This window comes from Hoplias malabaricus, chromosome 12 (genome assembly GCF_029633855.1).
Source record: "Hoplias malabaricus isolate fHopMal1 chromosome 12, fHopMal1.hap1, whole genome shotgun sequence".
Classification (NCBI taxonomy): Eukaryota; Metazoa; Chordata; class Actinopteri; order Characiformes; family Erythrinidae; genus Hoplias; species Hoplias malabaricus.
In genome coordinates this window covers 27260321-27279623 of record NC_089811.1, presented here as the reverse complement: position 1 = coordinate 27279623, position 19303 = coordinate 27260321, and the positions used below count along the sequence as shown (strand labels likewise).

At 38.8% G+C, this 19303-nt stretch overlaps 1 protein-coding gene across 1 annotated transcript in view; it reads left to right on the top strand.

Annotated features, from left to right (window-relative positions):
* The window catches only part of cckbrb (cholecystokinin B receptor b), a 33614-nt gene extending 30691 nt beyond the window's left edge, over positions 1-2923 (top strand). Inside the window, exon 6 of the mRNA XM_066686883.1 lies at positions 2345-2923. Within this exon, the coding sequence (XP_066542980.1) occupies positions 2345-2874 (530 nt within the window). The 3' untranslated portion in view covers positions 2875-2923. The remainder of the gene's footprint in view (positions 1-2344) is intronic.
* The last annotated feature ends 16380 nt before the right edge of the window (positions 2924-19303 follow it).

Genomic DNA, 19303 nt, shown 5'->3' with positions numbered 1-19303 from the left:
TCTCTGTGGACGGATTTTACTGTCCCTGTGCTTGGAAATGGCCATCTGTTTACAAAATATAATGTAGTGAATGGGACTTAATTTCCAACATAATGCAGCACAAGAGCATAACTGCAACTGATTTTACATAAACAGTTTTATGGTGTGTTTGTCATTAATAGTTTAGTACCTGCCATTTGGCTTCAATTGTGTCTCGTCGTGAATTCTTTCCGCTGTACAAGTAGAATTCTATTAGTGCTATAAATATGCCCACTTTCTCTTGACTTGGTGGTCCAACTCTTAAAATTACATCACAACAACTTGAACCATTGCCTTTCCTATTACTGCTGCGCTACCAATTAGTTGAATTCTGGGTATGTTATTTCTATTGAAGTATTGGCCTCGTTATATTTCTGCAAATGGATGAACCGTTGAAGATAAAAATATCAGCAGTGAATATCAAGGAGGTTGAGTTTGTGTTTAGTAAATAACAGTGCTTATTTACGGACTCTCCTTGATTTACCCAGTCATTACGGATGATTGATTGCAAAACAAAAATATTGCTTGACGAGTGACATTCTGTGTTCACCACAATTACTGTGCAAAAGTCAGAGACCAGACTGTGGTTAGTTACATACAAGTTACTTATTTTACAGGATCTACTCTTACATTTGTGCACACTACTGGCACTTTAATCCTCTGTCATTCTGATCAACAAATGCCAAAATTGTTCCCAGTGGTTACAGTAAAATTGTTTCCCTACACAAAGACACTAACATTCAGAGACGTAAAACAGAGGGATATAAAGCCTCTAAGCACTGGGCTGTAGAGTAGCACCACTACATTTGCTGGAGACTTGTCACTTTTGGGATGAGTTGCAGGGTGCATTTGTGATTTTAACTAAACATCCACTATCAACACTTGATCTGAGTAATGTTTATGCGACTAAATACAATCCAGCCCTCAAAGCAACATGCTGCTTTACAGTCATCCTAGAAGATTAGAGAAAAAAGAGGGGGGAAATCAAGGTTATTAGCCTTTTCGTTTCAGATGTTTCAGAAGGTTTCTAAAAACTTTAACAGTATAGTGGACTAAAGGCAATATTTCTGTGAATATTATATCTAATACAATTTCGCTACATAAGGGAAAATCACTGAAAATATGAGTATCCATAAATGTAGTTAAGGAAAAAATAATAAACTATAACACACAGTAGTGGTATTTAGCTGGTTAATTATAATGATGACGAAAAAGCAATTTACATAAGAGGTGTTACAAGGACATCGTCTTTTGGTGGACAGTTGGATTATTTGGATAGGGAAAATTTTTTTAGCATTTCCTAAAAAGTTTACTTAAACATTGACATCATTTATTTTTGGAAAAAGGGGGAGCCTGTGTGTTTTGTTGTGGAGTCTGTGGGTCATTACCCCATGAAAATTTATAGCAGTGCTTGAAAAGACAAATCCTCATTCTTTACTCAGTCTTACTTTCTTTAGTGTTTTTATTTGTGTTTTTTACAGAATCTCACAGCAGGTGAAGCACATGGTGTGCACTAGATGGTTCAATTCAGCTGCATAAGTGCACTCTCATTTCATGTGGGTTTCCCTAAGAGCTACAGTGTGTTCACACCTCATTCTTAAGAATAGTGGCCTGAAAAAAGCAATATTAAACATAAGAACAAACAAACACACCATGTTATGATCCCAGCAGATGGAGCTAGGGGTTGAGGAAAGTAACATATGGGGGAAGGGAAGGACAAGAAATAGTTAGGTCTGTGTATATAATGCTCTTATTTGTGTGGTACACAAACACTGGACAGAAATATTGAGATAAACTCAGAGGATGAGTAGGACAGTGTTACAAATCCAAGTGTACGAGGGTGGACTGAAGTCGCTGCCAAAGGAATATAAATAACAAAACATCTAACCTAGCCAATGAAACTAATCATAACAAAACAAATAAAAAAAAAATAGAGTGGATGGCACCCGCCCCTTTCTTGATGTGTCTAACAGAAAAACGCTACTGTTGGTTTGTACAGCCGCGCCCAAACTAACTTGTCCACACCTCGAGCTAGAGAAAGAGCAAGAGAGGGGAAGCGACAAAATGTGATATGCACCTAAGTAACTTAACAAAATGGTGCACTTACCTTGTTACTAATGTATGTATATGCAGAGCAACAATAAGATAATTATTAGATTTTGATAGATATCTGGTTATTCAAATAGTTATGTAGACACCATTCTCCTAATTTTTAAAGTGACCTAAAATGAATTGAATGGATTTTTTTGCCAGAATGAGTCTAACAGTGAGTTTAACAGAATATATTGTGCATGTTAACACACTCAGTGTTGCACTCTTTCTCTAGGTCTGAAGAATGGCACCAGTGCCGCAATCTCATGTGGAAATGATGACGGAGATGGTTGCTATATTCAAGTTTCAAAGCGACCAAACTCAATGGAGATGTCCACCCTCACCCTGGCCAGCTCTACCAAAATAGACCGCCCTCGGAGCAACACATCTGAGACCAAACTGATGGCCAAGAAACGTGTGATTCGAATGCTGATCATCATCGTCACTATGTTCTTCATCTGCTGGATGCCCCTGTATTCGGCTAACACATGGAAAGCCTTCCATCCGGTCTCAGCTCACCGGGTTCTGTCTGGAGCCCCCATCTCCTTTATTCACCTGCTGTCCTACACTTCGGCCTGCGTCAATCCCATCATCTACTGCTTCATGAACAAGCGTTTCCGCAAGGCTCTGCTGACCACTTTCTCTTGCTGCTGCCGGCCATGCCGCCCACGTGGGTTTAGAGAGGGAGACGATGATGTCACTGCCACTGGAGCATCTGTGTCCAGGTTCACCTACACCACCATCAGTACCATGGGACCATGCTGACTCCTAGAACAGAGAATGTGGTCACCTGGTTATGCATGAACACCATAACCTAGATTGAAACAGGGGGAAGGATTAGTGGATGGGCGCTGTTAAATGTGAGGGCGGTGTGAACTCTAAGGACTAGTCACTTACTTCAAAAAGAACGAGGCACGGAGGTTTGACTTTGCAGTGAGTGAAATGTTGATGTCTGAGATTAACTGTGTAACTGCAACTGTAGTATCAGCATGCTCATTGTTCAGTATTTGGTCGCCTGTGATTGCATATGTGCAGTATATTCTTGTATGTATTTTGATATCTACAGTAATCTTCTTCAGTAACAATTTACTGTGAGGTCACTGTCATTAGGCTACACTACACACACATAAACCAGTCATCTTCCAGTGGCCATACACTTAGCATTCACCTGATATAACACATATATGTTAGGTGATGACTATGTTGTCATGAGACTTTCTGGAGTGTAATACCAGACTTTGTAGATCAGTGTATATCGCAGTGCTGATAAAATCATATAGCATGTCAAAAATGAACAAAGGAAGCACATTGCTTAAAATGATGACATTCAGGTTCTTACATGAGGCCTGGGAGTCTGGGTTATATTACTCACCTCAGTTCACTGTATATGTGGAGTTCAGTATATCCTTCCTTTTTCTGCTGCTCAGCTTCTGGGGGGCTGCACTTGTCAGTGCTTTTAGTGCTCTTAGTGACAGTCTTAAGCCCAAATGAAACTGGAGGGTTGCACCAGAAAGTCCATCCGCCATAAAACCTGTGCCAAGACCGTGTGTTTCATTTGATGTAGCAACCTTACTGTGAGCCTAGCTGTGTCACATCATCAGCGTTATATCACTGTTATACACTAAGCTTTAAAAGTAGCAGTTATAAAATGCTGTTTTATTTTGTTTAGTCATATTAGATAGATGGTAACACAAACATACACAGTTACATACATAAATCTGATACAGACGTGCAAAATTTATAACAGTCATCAGTTGTGTGTGTGTATATATATATATATATATATATATATATATATATATATATATATATATATATATATATACAGTGCATTAAGTGTCATAACAACGGATGCTTTTTGGAATAAGCCTGTTGATGTCTGTTTGGTCAGGTGTCAAGAAAGGCTTATGTAGGTGTCATGTCATGTAGCCTTTTAAACAATGACCTACTTTGTTACTAAAAACAAGTGATGTGGTCTGGAATAGGTGTTATGTTAACTTGGCCTGGAACGATATCAAAAGTAAGCTAAATGTAAAAGTAGTTTCGGTCATTTGTCAAGACAAGATTATGTAGGTGTCATGTAGCCTTATGAACACGTACACTACTCCATTGCTCTTCCTGTTGTGTATTTTAAGTGCCTGCTTGGTATTGTGCTGCCTATATTTTCAATATTTATGAACTCTGTGGGCTAAACAGTAGTTAGTATTTGACAGGGATGTAAGATGTATGTTATAGGTTTAGGTAAATACCCTTCAAGCCTTCATAAATAGGGAGACAAGCACAGTTTTACAGGTGTGTGTTTATAATGTTCTTGTGAACACAAAGGAATGAAAATATAAGCATCACAGCCTTTTTAGGGAGCTGATATTTGTTGAAATCTTCAACAGCTAAAAGTGTGTATAAAGATTATAGAGGCATGAATGCAGCGGGGCCAGCACCAGATCTGGATTGTGATGTCTGACCTCTGCACTGCTTATTGTTTCACTGTAATTCTGTATACAGAGTAAGCAAGTGCTCTTTTTCTCACTGTTGTTTGCTTGTTTTGTCCAAGCTGCTCGCCATGCCCTTCACTTGCTGCTTCTCATCGATTTCAGTGGTTCTAATAGCCGATGACCTCTTCGCAGTGGACGTGTGGGTCACATTGGACTCATAGTGAGCTGTCACATTCCCAAAAGCTGATTTATAGCTACTTTTGTGTGTTTGTGGGGTCAGACATAACAGATCTCTAAGCCAATTAAAACCCTCCCAGAGCTTCTCCATCCAATACAGCAAAGTGCACTGAAAAAAAAGAAGGAAAAGGGAAAAAAAGCTGAATTCTTCTTTGTGTTATTTTGTCTCTTCTGACTCCAAGAATAGAACGAATGAAGATAAAGCAGAGGCACTCCCCTTAATGTTCAAAGCAAGCCAGGAAAGCAAGATGGGACATTAAAAATCCAGAAGCGGTCCAGAAGTGGAGATGGTGGGTGCTGGTCAGTTTAGTGGAGCATTATGTGAAGAATACTCTCAGTCAATTTACTTCTTCTCTCATTCATTTGCATTATTACTCATCTCCATTTGCTCATATAAAATGTTTCCAAACATAACCTCTGAAAATAAGCATAGCTCACTCAGATTAAATTAAAACATGACTCAAATGGCATCTAAGTTTACAATGTACTTTTTGAAAGATGAAGGCCTAAAGGAGCACATGCTGTGGCAACTAAGGACAATAAGTACAGTGCTTAAGTTTGCTGTCTGCTATGAATGTGAAAGTATTAAAAATATCCTAACTGGATATCATTGACTACATATGTGATGGTTTTATTAATGTCATGGTATTTACAAAACCAAAATAATGAAAAACCCATGTAAATAAAGTAGTCAAAGATATTTGAAGATATACAAACATTTTATTCCTATATAATAATAGTTGTAATTTCTGGGTCCTGGTGTTGTGGGTATAAACCTTTCCTTGGTTCACTGTCAGTGAGGAGTTTGATGCGTTGTCCCCACTGTGTAAGTTTCCTCCAGGTGGTACAGTTTCTTCCCACAGCCCAAAAGCCAAGTGGTCATTAGGCTGTGTAAAACTGTCCATTGGTGTGACCATTATGAGTGGCTTGGTGAGTGTGTGAGCCCCGCCCAGTGTGTGTTCCTGCCTTGTGCCCAGTGAATCCAGCCATTCTGAACAGGAAGAAGTGGTTACAGATGAGCTAAAAAAGGCATACAAAAACCATGATAGAACACACAATTCAGTATGTTCCCATAACAGAGAGGGTGATTCTAAAACCCAGCTGCTGAGCTATGCTGTCTGAAAAGCACAGTGCAATTAAACATGCAAATAAAATGCTTTTACTAAAAAAAATATATACATATAAATAAAAAATTATAATCGCTCATGGTGCAGTGTACATTTAAGCACCTTGTGGTCAGATTTCATGCATTTTAATACCCTGCTTTTGAGTCTAAAATACAGACAAAGTACACTCACCAGATTAAGTTTCAGTAACTGCAGCCTTAGACCAAATCATCTCAGACAGAACAGCTTGTGTGATCATCCCAAATCTTTCTCAAAAAACTCCTGACATTTTAATTACTATATTAAATATGCCTAAATTATAGTGGAATATAAACTACCTCCACTGTGTTTTTAACTAAACTACTTTATTGTTAGATATCTGGATGTATCAGACACGTGAAAAAGGGGTTTTAATGAAAAAGGCAAAATAGCCTTTCAGGGAAAAGGGAAACCCAGGCCAATGGGCAAATCCAAAAACAAAACCAAGTAACAACCATGAAGTCAAAAGCCAACAAGAGTCAATCAGTAATAAAGAGCTAGGCAAAAGAAAAAAAAAACAGCGGTAAAACTCAGACACAAAGTAAAATGGGAAAAACGCTCAGAATAGGATCAGAGGCTTACAGGTGGCAACGATTAGTACTGTGGTGCAAATAGTTAGTGGAAATAAAATAAAAGTATACATTTAAACTTGGTGTAATAATGTGCCACAGTTCTATTCCTCAGTTACCTGAAGACAAAGATAATTTTTATGAAGCGTTGTTTATGAAGCTAAGATTATAGTTGGGATTTATTCCATGGTATAATCACTAAAACAGATAAACATCCCATTTCTATTGTCCACTCTCATTTCTATCTCAGTGCTTTCTTTCCATTCATCTCCCCATCAGCTGCCCCTCATTCATTCTGCACTCAACCTCCTGCTTTGTTTATTTTCCTTTAGCTAAGCACGTTTGCGTTAATCAGTGAGCATCTGCTGTCTGTGGCTGCTGTTCTGCTGAACAGTGAAAACAGTTTACTCACACACTTCCCCAGGCTCCTCTAAGCAAGCCTGGCTCTGAAAACAGTCCATCAGAAAAACATGGAACAAACCCTACACAGTTCTGCATTTGATTCATAGAGCACCGTCTCTGTGACTTGCGTTAATGTGTCTGTAAGCCCTGTAACCGCATCTGTGGATATGCCACTATCAGCTTGGTTTAGGGTTTTTATTCACAGTCACACCCAGAGATTAGTGTGCAGGGACAAGGTGACAGCAGCTACATTCCTTGCTGACATATCCCAACAGGCTTCACCTTCACAGTCACACCTTCAATGATGTTTATACTAAGCATGACTGTATGTTATTAATGATATAAGCAGATCATTTTCTCAAATACAATAGAATGTTATTGGGGTTAAGGGTTTCCAAGCCCTACATGTTAAAAATAACTGTGGTGGTACAGAGTGAAAATATGACTCCATACCCTTTTTAAAATTTTGCTAGCGGTTAATATCCACTTATTGCAGCTCCATATTCATAATTTACTGCAGTTCATTAAAGGATAAACTCCATGGATTCATTTCAGTATGACATTAAGGATTACATTAACTTCGACTTGACATTAGAAGCACTTATCTAGGTGCTAGCACAAAAGGAATTAATTAAACCAGAACCATAACTCCATAACTTCAACCAACCATTGTTCAGTGATTGTGCAAAAGATTAGATAAACCTCAACAAGCGCACACGTAATTCTGCTCAGAAGTCTAGAGGTGCGTGTCTTCCTCCAGCTGTACATTAACATACATATTCATGCTGGGGGTCCCAACAGCAGATGTACACGCATATGTGAGTATTTGGGAGACAGGATTTTTAATTAAATATAATAATATACTGTTGACTAAAGCTGCTTCATTTGTAACTCACTGTGCACTCTGAAAAAGTGGCACTGGAATGGTACCCTCCAATGGTCTCTTGCTTTTTGTTTTATGTATTTCATACACTACATTTCATCAGGCCTTTAACTTTATTTTTGTAAAAGAGAATGTAGTAAACCTTTAGGGATTACAGTTGGTCCTCAGGGATAGTGCTGGACCTCAGTATTTAATGTACACTGTGCTATTAATGAAGAAAATATTCCTGCACAGTACCCCCCCCCCCCCAACCCCCACCCCACCCCACCCCACCCCACCCAATGAATAAGAAACTATTTCAACATATTGCTCTGCAGACACCCTCAAGGAAATATGAACTTCAGTCTTACTACTGTCTTCAGTGATTGATCACTGCAATAGAGACAAGACTTAGACAGACAACATCCTGAAAGTTTGAAGGACACAACTTAAATCAGTTTGAGCCCTTAATGACAGCTCTCGTGATCAATATTCAAAAGCGTGCTCCGAAGAGGGATACTTTTCAAATCTGCGCCACTTCAAATTGACACAGTAACATCTGCTTCATAAATTCTTCGAGACAGTGTGCTCAATGCTGGCAAACACATCCACCTATGGAAACATCCGCTTCCAAATGAGCCAATAGACACTTTTATCGGCCAGACGTCATAGAGGGCAAATCTCTGTCATTATCGTGTGTAATGTGTTATTGTAAAGGCCTCTAGCCTGGTTCCCACAGTTGATAACAAGGGACAATATGAATTTTAGATTTCCTCATGGTGTCTTTGTGGACAATTCCAGCACCAAGGAAGCTGGCTCTAGAACAGCCAAGACCTTTTCTCTGATTAATAGGCGATGATGCAACAGCAAACCTAGCCACGGGCACCCAAACATTATTTAACTACCCACCACTCCAACAATCTCTTCTCTGATCATTGGATTACACAGTCTGGCACAGACTCAGTGTAATACTTTCAATACTCAAGGCCAGCTGCAGGACACTGAAATTTCTGACGACTGTTTGATGCAAGCACTACTTAATTCAGGGTTAAAACATATGCTGGACTTCCGGTCCAAAAATACTGAAACATTTTGTTGTGGTTTAAATTCGGAAGGCTTTGTGGAAACATGGAACAATTATAAAAATATGTACTTGAAAACAATTGTAAAGGGTATTTACTTAAATGTTTAAAACTCCACTATGGGAAATATCTTACCTGTGTATTTGCAAAGAATCAATATCCACTGTTATTAGCCAAGTTTCAGGTGCACAGTTAAAATTACTTGGTCATTATTTTAGGTACCATGATGGGACTGGGTGCACAAATGTTTGAAACACTTGTCTTAATTAATGACTAATTTAGAGAACACTATATTTGTATTTCCTACAATAAAAGCACTGCCTCGGTGAAAGGGATGCTCTGGTGCATGGAATCTGTACAAACCATGTGTACATATCAACCCCTGTGTTAGCAAGGTTTGCAGTATAAATCAAAATATATAATGTGTTTTATATCATTTTACCTATCTGCTACATAGAGAATTTCCAATAGACCTTCTTTTTTTTATCTAAACTACAGGGAAATTAAGAACATCAGTGTAATTTAGGGGGACTGTTTGAATACTTACTATCATTTCATAGCACTTTCCTGGTTCATTTCTTACTTTACCAATAGATCTCATTTTGTTCCTCTTGGTACACACAGACCTTCCCCTAGTACTGTTACGCAAGGTGTTCCCCAAGGTTCAGTCCTAGGCCCCATACTATTCACCATATACATGCTGCCACTTGGTCAGATCATCCACATCCATGGTCTTAATTATCACTGGTATGTAGACGATACTCAAATATAAAATATATGTGAGCACCAAAAATACCTCCACTCTGCCCCCCTCTGTCCTTATTTTCTGCGTTTGGGATCTGAGACACTGGTTGCACGCCAACTTTTTGAAACTCAACACAAAAAAAACTGAAGTCTTGCTCGTTGGCCCCAAGTCCACTCTTTCAAAAATTTCTGATCTCACTCTTAACTTTGATGGTTTGGCTGTAAAAACCTCTCCAGTTGTTCACAATTTAGGTGTACTTCTTGACTTCTCTCTGTCCTTCAAACCTCATATTAAGGCCTTAACCAAAACATCCTTTTTCCATCTATGTAATATTGCTCGCCTTTGTCCTCTGCTTTCTGTTAAGGACGCTGAAACTCTGGTCCATGCTTTCATTTCCTCTCATTTAGACTACTGTAATTCTCTCTTCATTTGCCTTCCTTCTAAGACCATACACTCCCTTTAATGTGTTTAAAACTCTGCTGCTCGGGTTCTCTCTTATTCTAAAACATCAGCTCATATCACCCCTGTTCTTCATCAGCTCCACTGGTTACCTGTCTCACTCCATATTCAGTTTAAAATTCTCCTGCTCACATACAAAGCTCTGCACGGTCTGGCGCCAACCTACATTTTTTTTGTCAGTACCCAAATTTAAATTAGTTACCACTGGTGGTAGATAATTCAGTGTGATGGCATCCTAGCTCTGGAATTCTTTACCACAAAGTCTTCGTCTCTGCTCTTCATTTTCTACCTTTAAATCCCAGCTAAAGACCTACCTCTTCTCTCAGTACTTCTGCACTCTACAGGCATGTGTTATTTTTTAAATCCTCTTTGTGTAAAGTGACATTGGGTATTAGAAAAGTGCTATATAAATCAGACACTTAGCTAAGTAATACCTTGGACCTGTAAGACATTTCCATGTAATTTACTGAGACTCTCTTGAAATTCACCTTTGTGTAACTTAGAGTTGGGAGTACCTCACCATTTCCCAGTTGATAATTACACAGTGGCGCAGCAGGTAGTGTCACAGTCACACAGCTCCAGGGACCTGGAGGTTGTGGGTTTGATTCCCGCTCCGGGTGACTGTCTCTGAGGAGTTGGTGTGTTCTCCCTGTGTCCGTGTGGGTTTCCTCTGGGTGCTCTGGTTTCCTCCCACAGTCCAAAAACACATGTTGGTAGGTGGATTGGCGACTCAAAAGTGTCTGTAGGTGTGAGTGAATGTGTGTGTGTCTGTGTTGCCCTGTGAAGGACTGGTGCCCCCTCCAGGGTGTATTCCCGCATTCTGCCCAATGACTCCAGGCAGACTCTGGACCCACCGCAACTCTGAACTGGATAAGTGCTTATAGATAATGAATGAATATATTACAAATAATTCTGGATTTTTAAAAATTTATTAACACAATGTAAAGCTGCCAAAATTACATTGTTTTTTTAAGATAGAATGGAAACCACCAACTAATGATATTTCTGAACAGAAATACAAGATTTAAAAGATAATCCAGTTAATTACTCCCCAAAAATGTACAAGGCTTAGAAGCAGGGAACAAGGGAAAAGGAAGCTAGTAGTCTAGGTTATTATGTTTTACAGCACTTAGAAGCCTGTGTAATTTAAATTTAATCTTTCCTAATCGCTTGAGCATGCTCTGTAAATGTCACAGTGACTGGGCAAACAATTCATTATATTTTCCAGAAGAAAGGCTGTTAATTACAGAGCACATCACAGTGAGGAACTGCAAGAAGAGATTCATCAATGACAGACTTCTGTGCAGATATTTAGAGACTCTAAAACTAATCTCTTTTTTCCCACTTTACAGGAGTGCCACTTATTATATTCAGTAATTGAACATCTTATTATATCTAGGGGTTTTGTTTTCTGGTAACTGCATCATTTCACTCATCATTCAGTGGCACCATTTTGTTAATTTATATAATCTGATGTCCATTTTATTTTTGAAGTCTTTTGAAGAATTTAAAAATGAAACAAATAGAAAAGTTCAGATATATATTTGTTATTAAGAAAAAAAAAACATCTGATAGCAATCATTTGATTATTTAAGAAGCAAAGAACTACTGCTTACTGCTGTTTTATTTGTTTATAGAAAATTACTCACAATCATCATGCCTAGATCTTTTTGCTTCCTTTCAGTGGTCTGTACATAATTCAGGGCTAAATGTACTTCCAGTGCACAGCAGGAAAAAGATAATAGTCTTTTATGGAACACAGAACAAGGTTAAACTGGCTGTTTTTGAGATAAATTATCCTGTTATTATGTGTTTTATTGTAAGAAGTAGAAAAATGATTTAATGTCATGGCCTCTGTTTAACATTGCTACAAAGCAAAATAGAGGATTGGCCAATGGGCACCACTCTTAACCGTCATGTGTCCATGCCTGTGAGGGGATTATGTCTACTCTGTTGTAAATATGAACATTTAGCAATTATCTATTTCAATATCAAAGCAAGGTAGATTAAAGGTCTGGATGGATCTCTACTGATGTCCAGTAACAGACTAGAGGCTAAGAAACGTGAGCTAGAACGTCATAGTCTGCAGGCCACCAATGCCTTAAAATTGTGTGTGTTTTTGTGTGTGGTGGTAGACAAAATTACCAGATTACTGGATGAAAGCAAATCCCCAGAGAGGGGAAAGATTGTGTGAGTAAGTGTAATTTTGTGTTTGCTATTCAGTGAGAAGCTCATGTCATGTATCTCAGTGTCATGTTTGTGTTTAAAACCTTTGGGGGAAAAAACTGTTATGTATTTTCATGTGTTTGGAAAGAGCTTGCTTTCATATTTATTAAATACAACATTGTTCAACATGCCAGACTCTGTTTTATTTTTGCTTTGAATAAATTACTAATGGCGGGTGTAATGGAGGTTATAAAATATGTGGTACAAAATGGTTAAATATTAGACTTGACCAATAACTGATATTAATGAAATGCTGAAATTATGCCAATTAACATTTAATTATTCTCATCAGCCATGAGGTTATTTCAATACTTTTCACTGATTTAATAATTTCCATGGTATATTTATTCTAATCTATGGCAAATGTTTATCTTAAAAGAGAACATCACTGGGCGGCACTGTGGTGCAGCAGGTAGTGTCACAGTCACACAGCTCCAGGGACCTGGAGGTTGTGGGTTCGATTCCCGCTCCGGGTGACCGTCTGTGAGGAGTTTGGTGTGTTCTCCCCGTGTCTGTATGGGTTTCCTCCGGGTGCTTGTTTCCTCACATGCTCCCAAAACACATGTTGGTAGGTGGAGGCAAATAAAAAATGTGTGTGAAAAATGATAACAAAACTTATCAAATGACATTTTTTGTAATTGTTAATGTCCAAGCTCTATTTATATGCTGAGCATAGCATATTAGGAGGAGGAAATAAAATATATATTTAAAGTATATATAAAGTATAGGGTAAGGTTTTTTAACACTACCATGTGATACTGTCTTGATGATGTCTAGTGCAATAATACACACATATGTGAAAATATGTACTATTTCTTCATATAGAGGGTGGGACAGCAGTCTAAACATTGGCACTAATATATGATTGCGAGTCTGAAGCATCTGTAAGCTGATGTGAAAAATCTGGCCAGTTTCTTTTAACCTACAGAGTGCTCATGAATTAACAGCAGTTTGAAAATAAGCTGTTAGTTGACCTTGTGTCTCATAGGAAGCTTGGGGTCACTGTGTACTTTTGGTGGAGACTCATTGACTGGTGGAATTGGAGATGACTAATATCAGGTGAAAAAATTTGCCAAAAAGATAAATCAAAAATGCAACAGGATATTTACTTGGAAAAAAATCATATTTTAAATTTACAAATATTTTTGAAGCATTTCCAAGAGTGTTTCAAACAAATTCCCCAATAACATTATGCAGAATTAATTAGTAACCATATTAGTTACTAATTAATTGGTAACAATGTATTCATCAAATTACTAAATTCAAAAGTCAGCTTAATGAAGTGTGTTAGATTTAGGTTGTAAAGAATGAGTGAGTGTGTGTGAGAGAGAGAGAGAGTGAGAGAGACAGAGAGAGAGAGAGATTGTGACTGATAGCAGTAGCTCATAACCCCAATTTAGCTGATGTGCAACAACACACATCTCAATCAGGAGTGCAATATATGAATTTAACTATAGAGAGTGGCTAAGAGCTTCAGTGTTTGTGTCTGTATGTAAAACAGTGGAGTCCAGATGGGACCCATGAAGATGCCTAGTGTGATTTTCTGTGGTACAGATGAAATAAAGCTGCTTGTGTTGTTTTTTTCTTCTGTCTTGTAACACAATCTTAGGGGCACATAGCCCAATCCACTCCTAAATTCAGATTCAGACCAGCATGTATAAACATAATTACAGGAGGGGGATAAACAAGTACTCAACGATTTTGAATCAGGACACTAGACCAGAGAGTTCCCTATATTACAAAATCAGAACCAAGGACTGTAACTCACTGCAGATCCAGATCCCTTCAAAGGCTTCAGATTGCCCAGACCTCTGCTGCACAGTGTCTTCACAGTATTGAATCCAGACCTCATATCTGTACAGCAAAATTTCCATAGGCTCTACATAAGCTTATCAACTTTAAATCCTTATTCCAAAGCTTTGGTCCCCACTAGTAACCCTTCCTTCTTCTGTACACTTGCTATTTGTTTGTCCATTTAACCTTCATAATCTTGCCAAAAGCTACAGTAACATATCAAATTTAGACATTTTTCAATCGGAAATCAGACGGTTCAAGCAAGTGAGACACTAGCTTAAATATGTGACTATTCCCTGACCAAGTCTTCAGTGAACGGCCAAGTATCTGATTAAGAATATGTCATAAATATTGCTAACTATATTACTTTTCAGATTATTACCATCCTGAAGAGTACAGCAACCATCGCATATCCTTTGTTGCAGCAACAGCTTTGCACAAGCTAATGGTATTCTTTCATGTGGGGTAAACTTGGATGATTTCCAATAAGCTTGAAGAAGTTCTCCATGGAGGCGACACGGTGGCGCAGCAGGTAGTGTTGCAGTCACACAGCTCCAGGGACCTGTGAGTGTGCGTGTTGCCCTGTGAAGGACTGGTGCCCCCTCCAGGGTGTATTCCTGCCTTGTGCCCAATGATTCCAGGTAGGACCCACCTCTGGACCCACCATGACCCTAAACTGGATAAGGGTCCCTACAGATTCATTACAGATAATGAATGAATGAAGTTCTCCATGGAAAGATGTTTGGTTGTTTACATATAACACATTAACACATCAAAATTTAACATCTTATGACCACAGAAAATAATCTGCTAACATGACAATTTTTTAGTTCTTTGGACCACTAGGGCATTCATGCTATTGGTTGGAGTCAATGTACACACCCCTTGTTGACACCATGGGGCTATGTGGGTTCTTGCTAGGATTGCGTACATATCACGTGTCTTAAATGCAACAGTGACATTGTATTTGGGAGAGTCCATTTGTACAGGGTGTATTCATTTATGCAGGTCATTTTGAACATGGTGGAGGAGAGAAATTTCCCCCAAAAAAAACATTAGCTGGGCAATTTATGTCATCTTAAGGAGTGTTAATATGGAAGCTTTACCTTACGTAAAGAAGCCAACAACATTCTACAGGTTAAAAAAAAAAACCTTTTTTGTTTTGCTTTTTTGTATTTCTTTCCTTTAAAGAAAATAATAAAACCACCCAACCTTAAGACTATGCAAATAAATCAAAGAATAGCCCTTGACCTTGGCTACTTAGTGTTAATGCAGTGTTAGGTGTGTCCACCACTGCAGGAAAACAAGGTTTAATGATCTGAATCAGCAGAATCTGTATGAATTTATACACAACATCACAGCAATGTGCATATGTACTCAAATATTGCTGTGTATGGTTTCTAATTAGAAATAAAGCTACGTGTGCTTAATCCTGAGGGATAAAATTCCATGTACAGTTTAGAAAAACCTTTCATAGTGTAGCAAGAGTCTTATTGATTGATTCCTTCAACTTAATGGCATCACAGCCTGTTGGTAGGTTACCTGCTTTTCAGCTCCACAGATATGGGCCCAAAGTACTTGAAAGCACTATAATGCTCTTCATAATGTCCCATTAGACCAAGGGGAAAAAATGCTCCCCAATAGCAGTTTCCTGCTGACTAAGCAGTTTTGTTTGCATAAGTTTGAAAAGCAAAGACTCGAAATGGTAATCAATACATTTGATGAGAAGTATAACAGGTGTGGTTTCCCAACAACATGAGGAGAAGATTGAACTCAGCTTAATGTAAAAATGACGTAAGCCAGTTTATGAAGCTCTTACAAAGTAAAGACTGCATATCAGGATAAATGTATTTGCTAATATTAAGTAGAAGTAGAGGCAGAGATAGGGTTGGGCGGTGTATCGATAATATCACATACAGCGGCATTTGAAAATGTGGACGGTATCTCAAAATGAGTGCGGTATTCATGACGTGTGTGTGGGGTCTCACATTTTTTGTTCTGCGTCTTTAAAAGTGTGCTAAAATGTTCATGTACATTTAATAGAGCCACAGGGAGGGGTCACTGTGGGAGCTCAATGACAGCTGATGTCATAAGCATTTCTTTATTAATGAGCCTGTTTTTATTAATGTCTTTCTATTTTGCCTATAAAGCTTACTCAGTAAAAAGCACCCACTCACAATGGATTCATTAATAGCCCTTAACCATAATAAAAGAGCATTAGATAAGACCTCAGAAAAACGTAGTTGCCTGGAACCAAAATATGCTTTTATCTGCAAACTTTTATTTTGAAAATGCCCCACTGAGATTAACGCGTTTTGGCTGCGTGTCAGACACAGGGTGGGTCTTCTTTCAGCCTTCATTAAGGCGCCTGTTCAAATATAAAGCTGCTCTAATTATAGAGGTCAGTAACAGGAGCATAACCGATAACAATGACGGCTAATTACTGTTATAAAAGCGGCTTAGGGCAACAGAGGAGGATCTGAGGGTTGGTCAACGTTAATATTAGCTGTGTTTAGGTTGTGAGAAAGCGCTCTAAACATGCAGCAAGTTAACGTTAGTCTCTGGCCGTGTCCCAAACTGCACACTTTTACACCGAATAGTGTGAAAATATACAGGGGTTGGACAATGAAACACCTGTCATTTTAGTGTGGGAGGATTCATGTTCTAAATTGGACCAGCCTGATGGCCAATCTTCATTAATTGCACCAGTAAGAGCAGAGTGTGAAGGTTCAGTTAGTGGAGGGTAAGAGCACAGTTTTGCTCAAAATACTGCAATGTACGCAACATAATGGGTGACATACCAGAGTTCAAATGAGGACAAATTGTTGGTGCATGTCTTGCTGGCGCATCTGTGACCAAGACAGCAAGTCTTTGTGATGTATCAAGAGCCACGGTATCCAGGGTAATGTCAGCATACCACCAAGAAGGACGAAACACATCCAACAGGATTCACTGTGGACGCAAGAGGAAGCTGTCTGAAAGGGATGTTCGGGTGCTAACCCGGATTGTATCCAAAAAACATAGAACCACGGCTGCCCAAATCACGGCAGAATTAAACGTGGACCTCAACTCTCCTGTTTCCACCAGAACTGTCCGTCGGGAGCTCCACAGGGTCAATATACACGGCCGGGCTGCTATAGCCAAACCTTTGGTCACTCATGCCAATGCCAAACGTCAGTTTCAATGGTGCAAGGAGCGCAACTCTGTGGACAATGTGAAACATGTATTGTTCTCTGATGAATCCACCTTTACTGTTTTCCCCACATCCGGGAGAGTTATGGTGTGGAGAAGCCCCAAAGAAGCGCACCACCCAGACTGTTGCATGCCCAGAGTGAAGCATGGGGGTGGATCAGTGATGGTAGTGTGTTGTTTGGGACACAGCTTCACATTAATGTTAATTAAATGATGTTTCACCTCATTATAAATGCAATATTTTACTTATCTTCATAGGGATCAGTTTATAGCTAATATTTTGGGTATGGTGTGGACTTTGCCTCAGCAAATATGTCCCCCTCCAATATCAAGCTCACCCCTATGTCCTTTCACCTGCCTTTGCTCATGTGTGCACAGATTGAAAAGTGAGAAACTTATGTTGGATTAGGCAGAGTTTCTGTATTTTTGAACATTGATGTTAAATGTATCTGGTGTTATAATGTGAAGCTACAGATTTAGATATAATTTTAGGTATAAGTTGATGTTAATTAAATGAATTAGAAAAATGTAAACTTACCATTTTTGGGGGGCAATATGGGACAGGTGGGGCATGGAAATTCCCTTTCTTCTAAGGTGGGGAATGATAGAAATAGTTTGAGAACCACTCCTGAAACAAACAAAATCCTCAGAAAATCTTTCAACATTGTGCTCACATGTATATGGCTTTATCCTCTAAATATGTGTCTCAGTGAACTGAAAAATCTGCTGTGGTGTGCTAAACCACAAGTGCGTTGGTGCCAGCTGTGCTTCTAAACCATGTACACCGTCTTATTTCATTTATTTTCTAAACTTTCTGTTCCTTCAGCACAAGTTGCTGAAATTTGCTTATTCTCAGAAAGTGATTTTTATCATCAACACGTGTCGGTGTGCGCTGTCAAACTGTGTTTAGCTAAATTCACTCGACTTTGTGCTCACAGACAAGGGTCAGCGCAGCCTAACAGAGCACCTACACCCCATAATAGTACTGTATACCACAATAATATTTTGAGAATGCATGATAAATGTGGATACAGCCCATCCCAAAAGGGAGAGAACTATGTAACTGCGTCAGTTAGCGGTGGGGTAACTATTACCCAATAACAACCCTGACAATGGAGTAATTTCAGTAATCTCTTATGGAAGACAGTCAGGTTTCTCCTCAGACAGTCACATGGTGCTGGGTCAGTTTAACTCAGCCTGTGTTCTGTTATTGAATGACTCATTGCACAATAATGAATATGACCTAAATGAGGCTGTTTATAATCCAGATGTTTTAAATGCACTAATTTGTACTAAGTGGGCTGCAGGCCAACTGTCTGGCATATTCTGAAGGGTCAGTGACCATGGCTCTAACGTACACAGTTGCATGCACAAGTTTGAGCACCCACTTTTATTTTCTTTATAACTGAGAAGAAAACACAGCCTCTGACGTTAATCAGTAATTAAACACAATATTTCCTAATGCACTGTTACTCTGTCTTTCTTAACCAAAAGTAAAATGTAGGTCTAAATGTGGCATTTGTAAAAGTGTAGACCCCTTTCAATGTCACTACTTAGAACGACCACATTGTCGGGAATTACAGCTCGCAAATTCTTCCTTTAGCCAGGGAATTTTTTGTAGCTTATTTTTCCCCCTACTCTTCTTTGTAGAAGGTTTCTACTTCTGAAATATTACTGGGTTGTCTTTTTTAAGGTCTATCCACATATAGTCTGTGATGTTTAGGTCTGGGTACTGTAAGGGCCATTGCAAAACCTTCAGTTTTCATCACTCCAAGTAGTTCATGATGGATATATGTTTTGTGTCAGTATCCTGTTGAAGAACCATTCAGCTTTAATTTTAACACATCATTCTAGGATTTGGAGGCATAACTTTTTTTTTTTTTCATAATGTTTACTCTTCATTTGACCCATGCAAAACTGCCAAAGCCACTGGTGACAACACAACCACAAATCATGATAGATCCACCTCCACATTTAACATTTGGCTGTATTTTCTTTTCATTAATTCTTTTCTGGAAATTCTCAGCTGTCCTACTGGCATTTTGATTT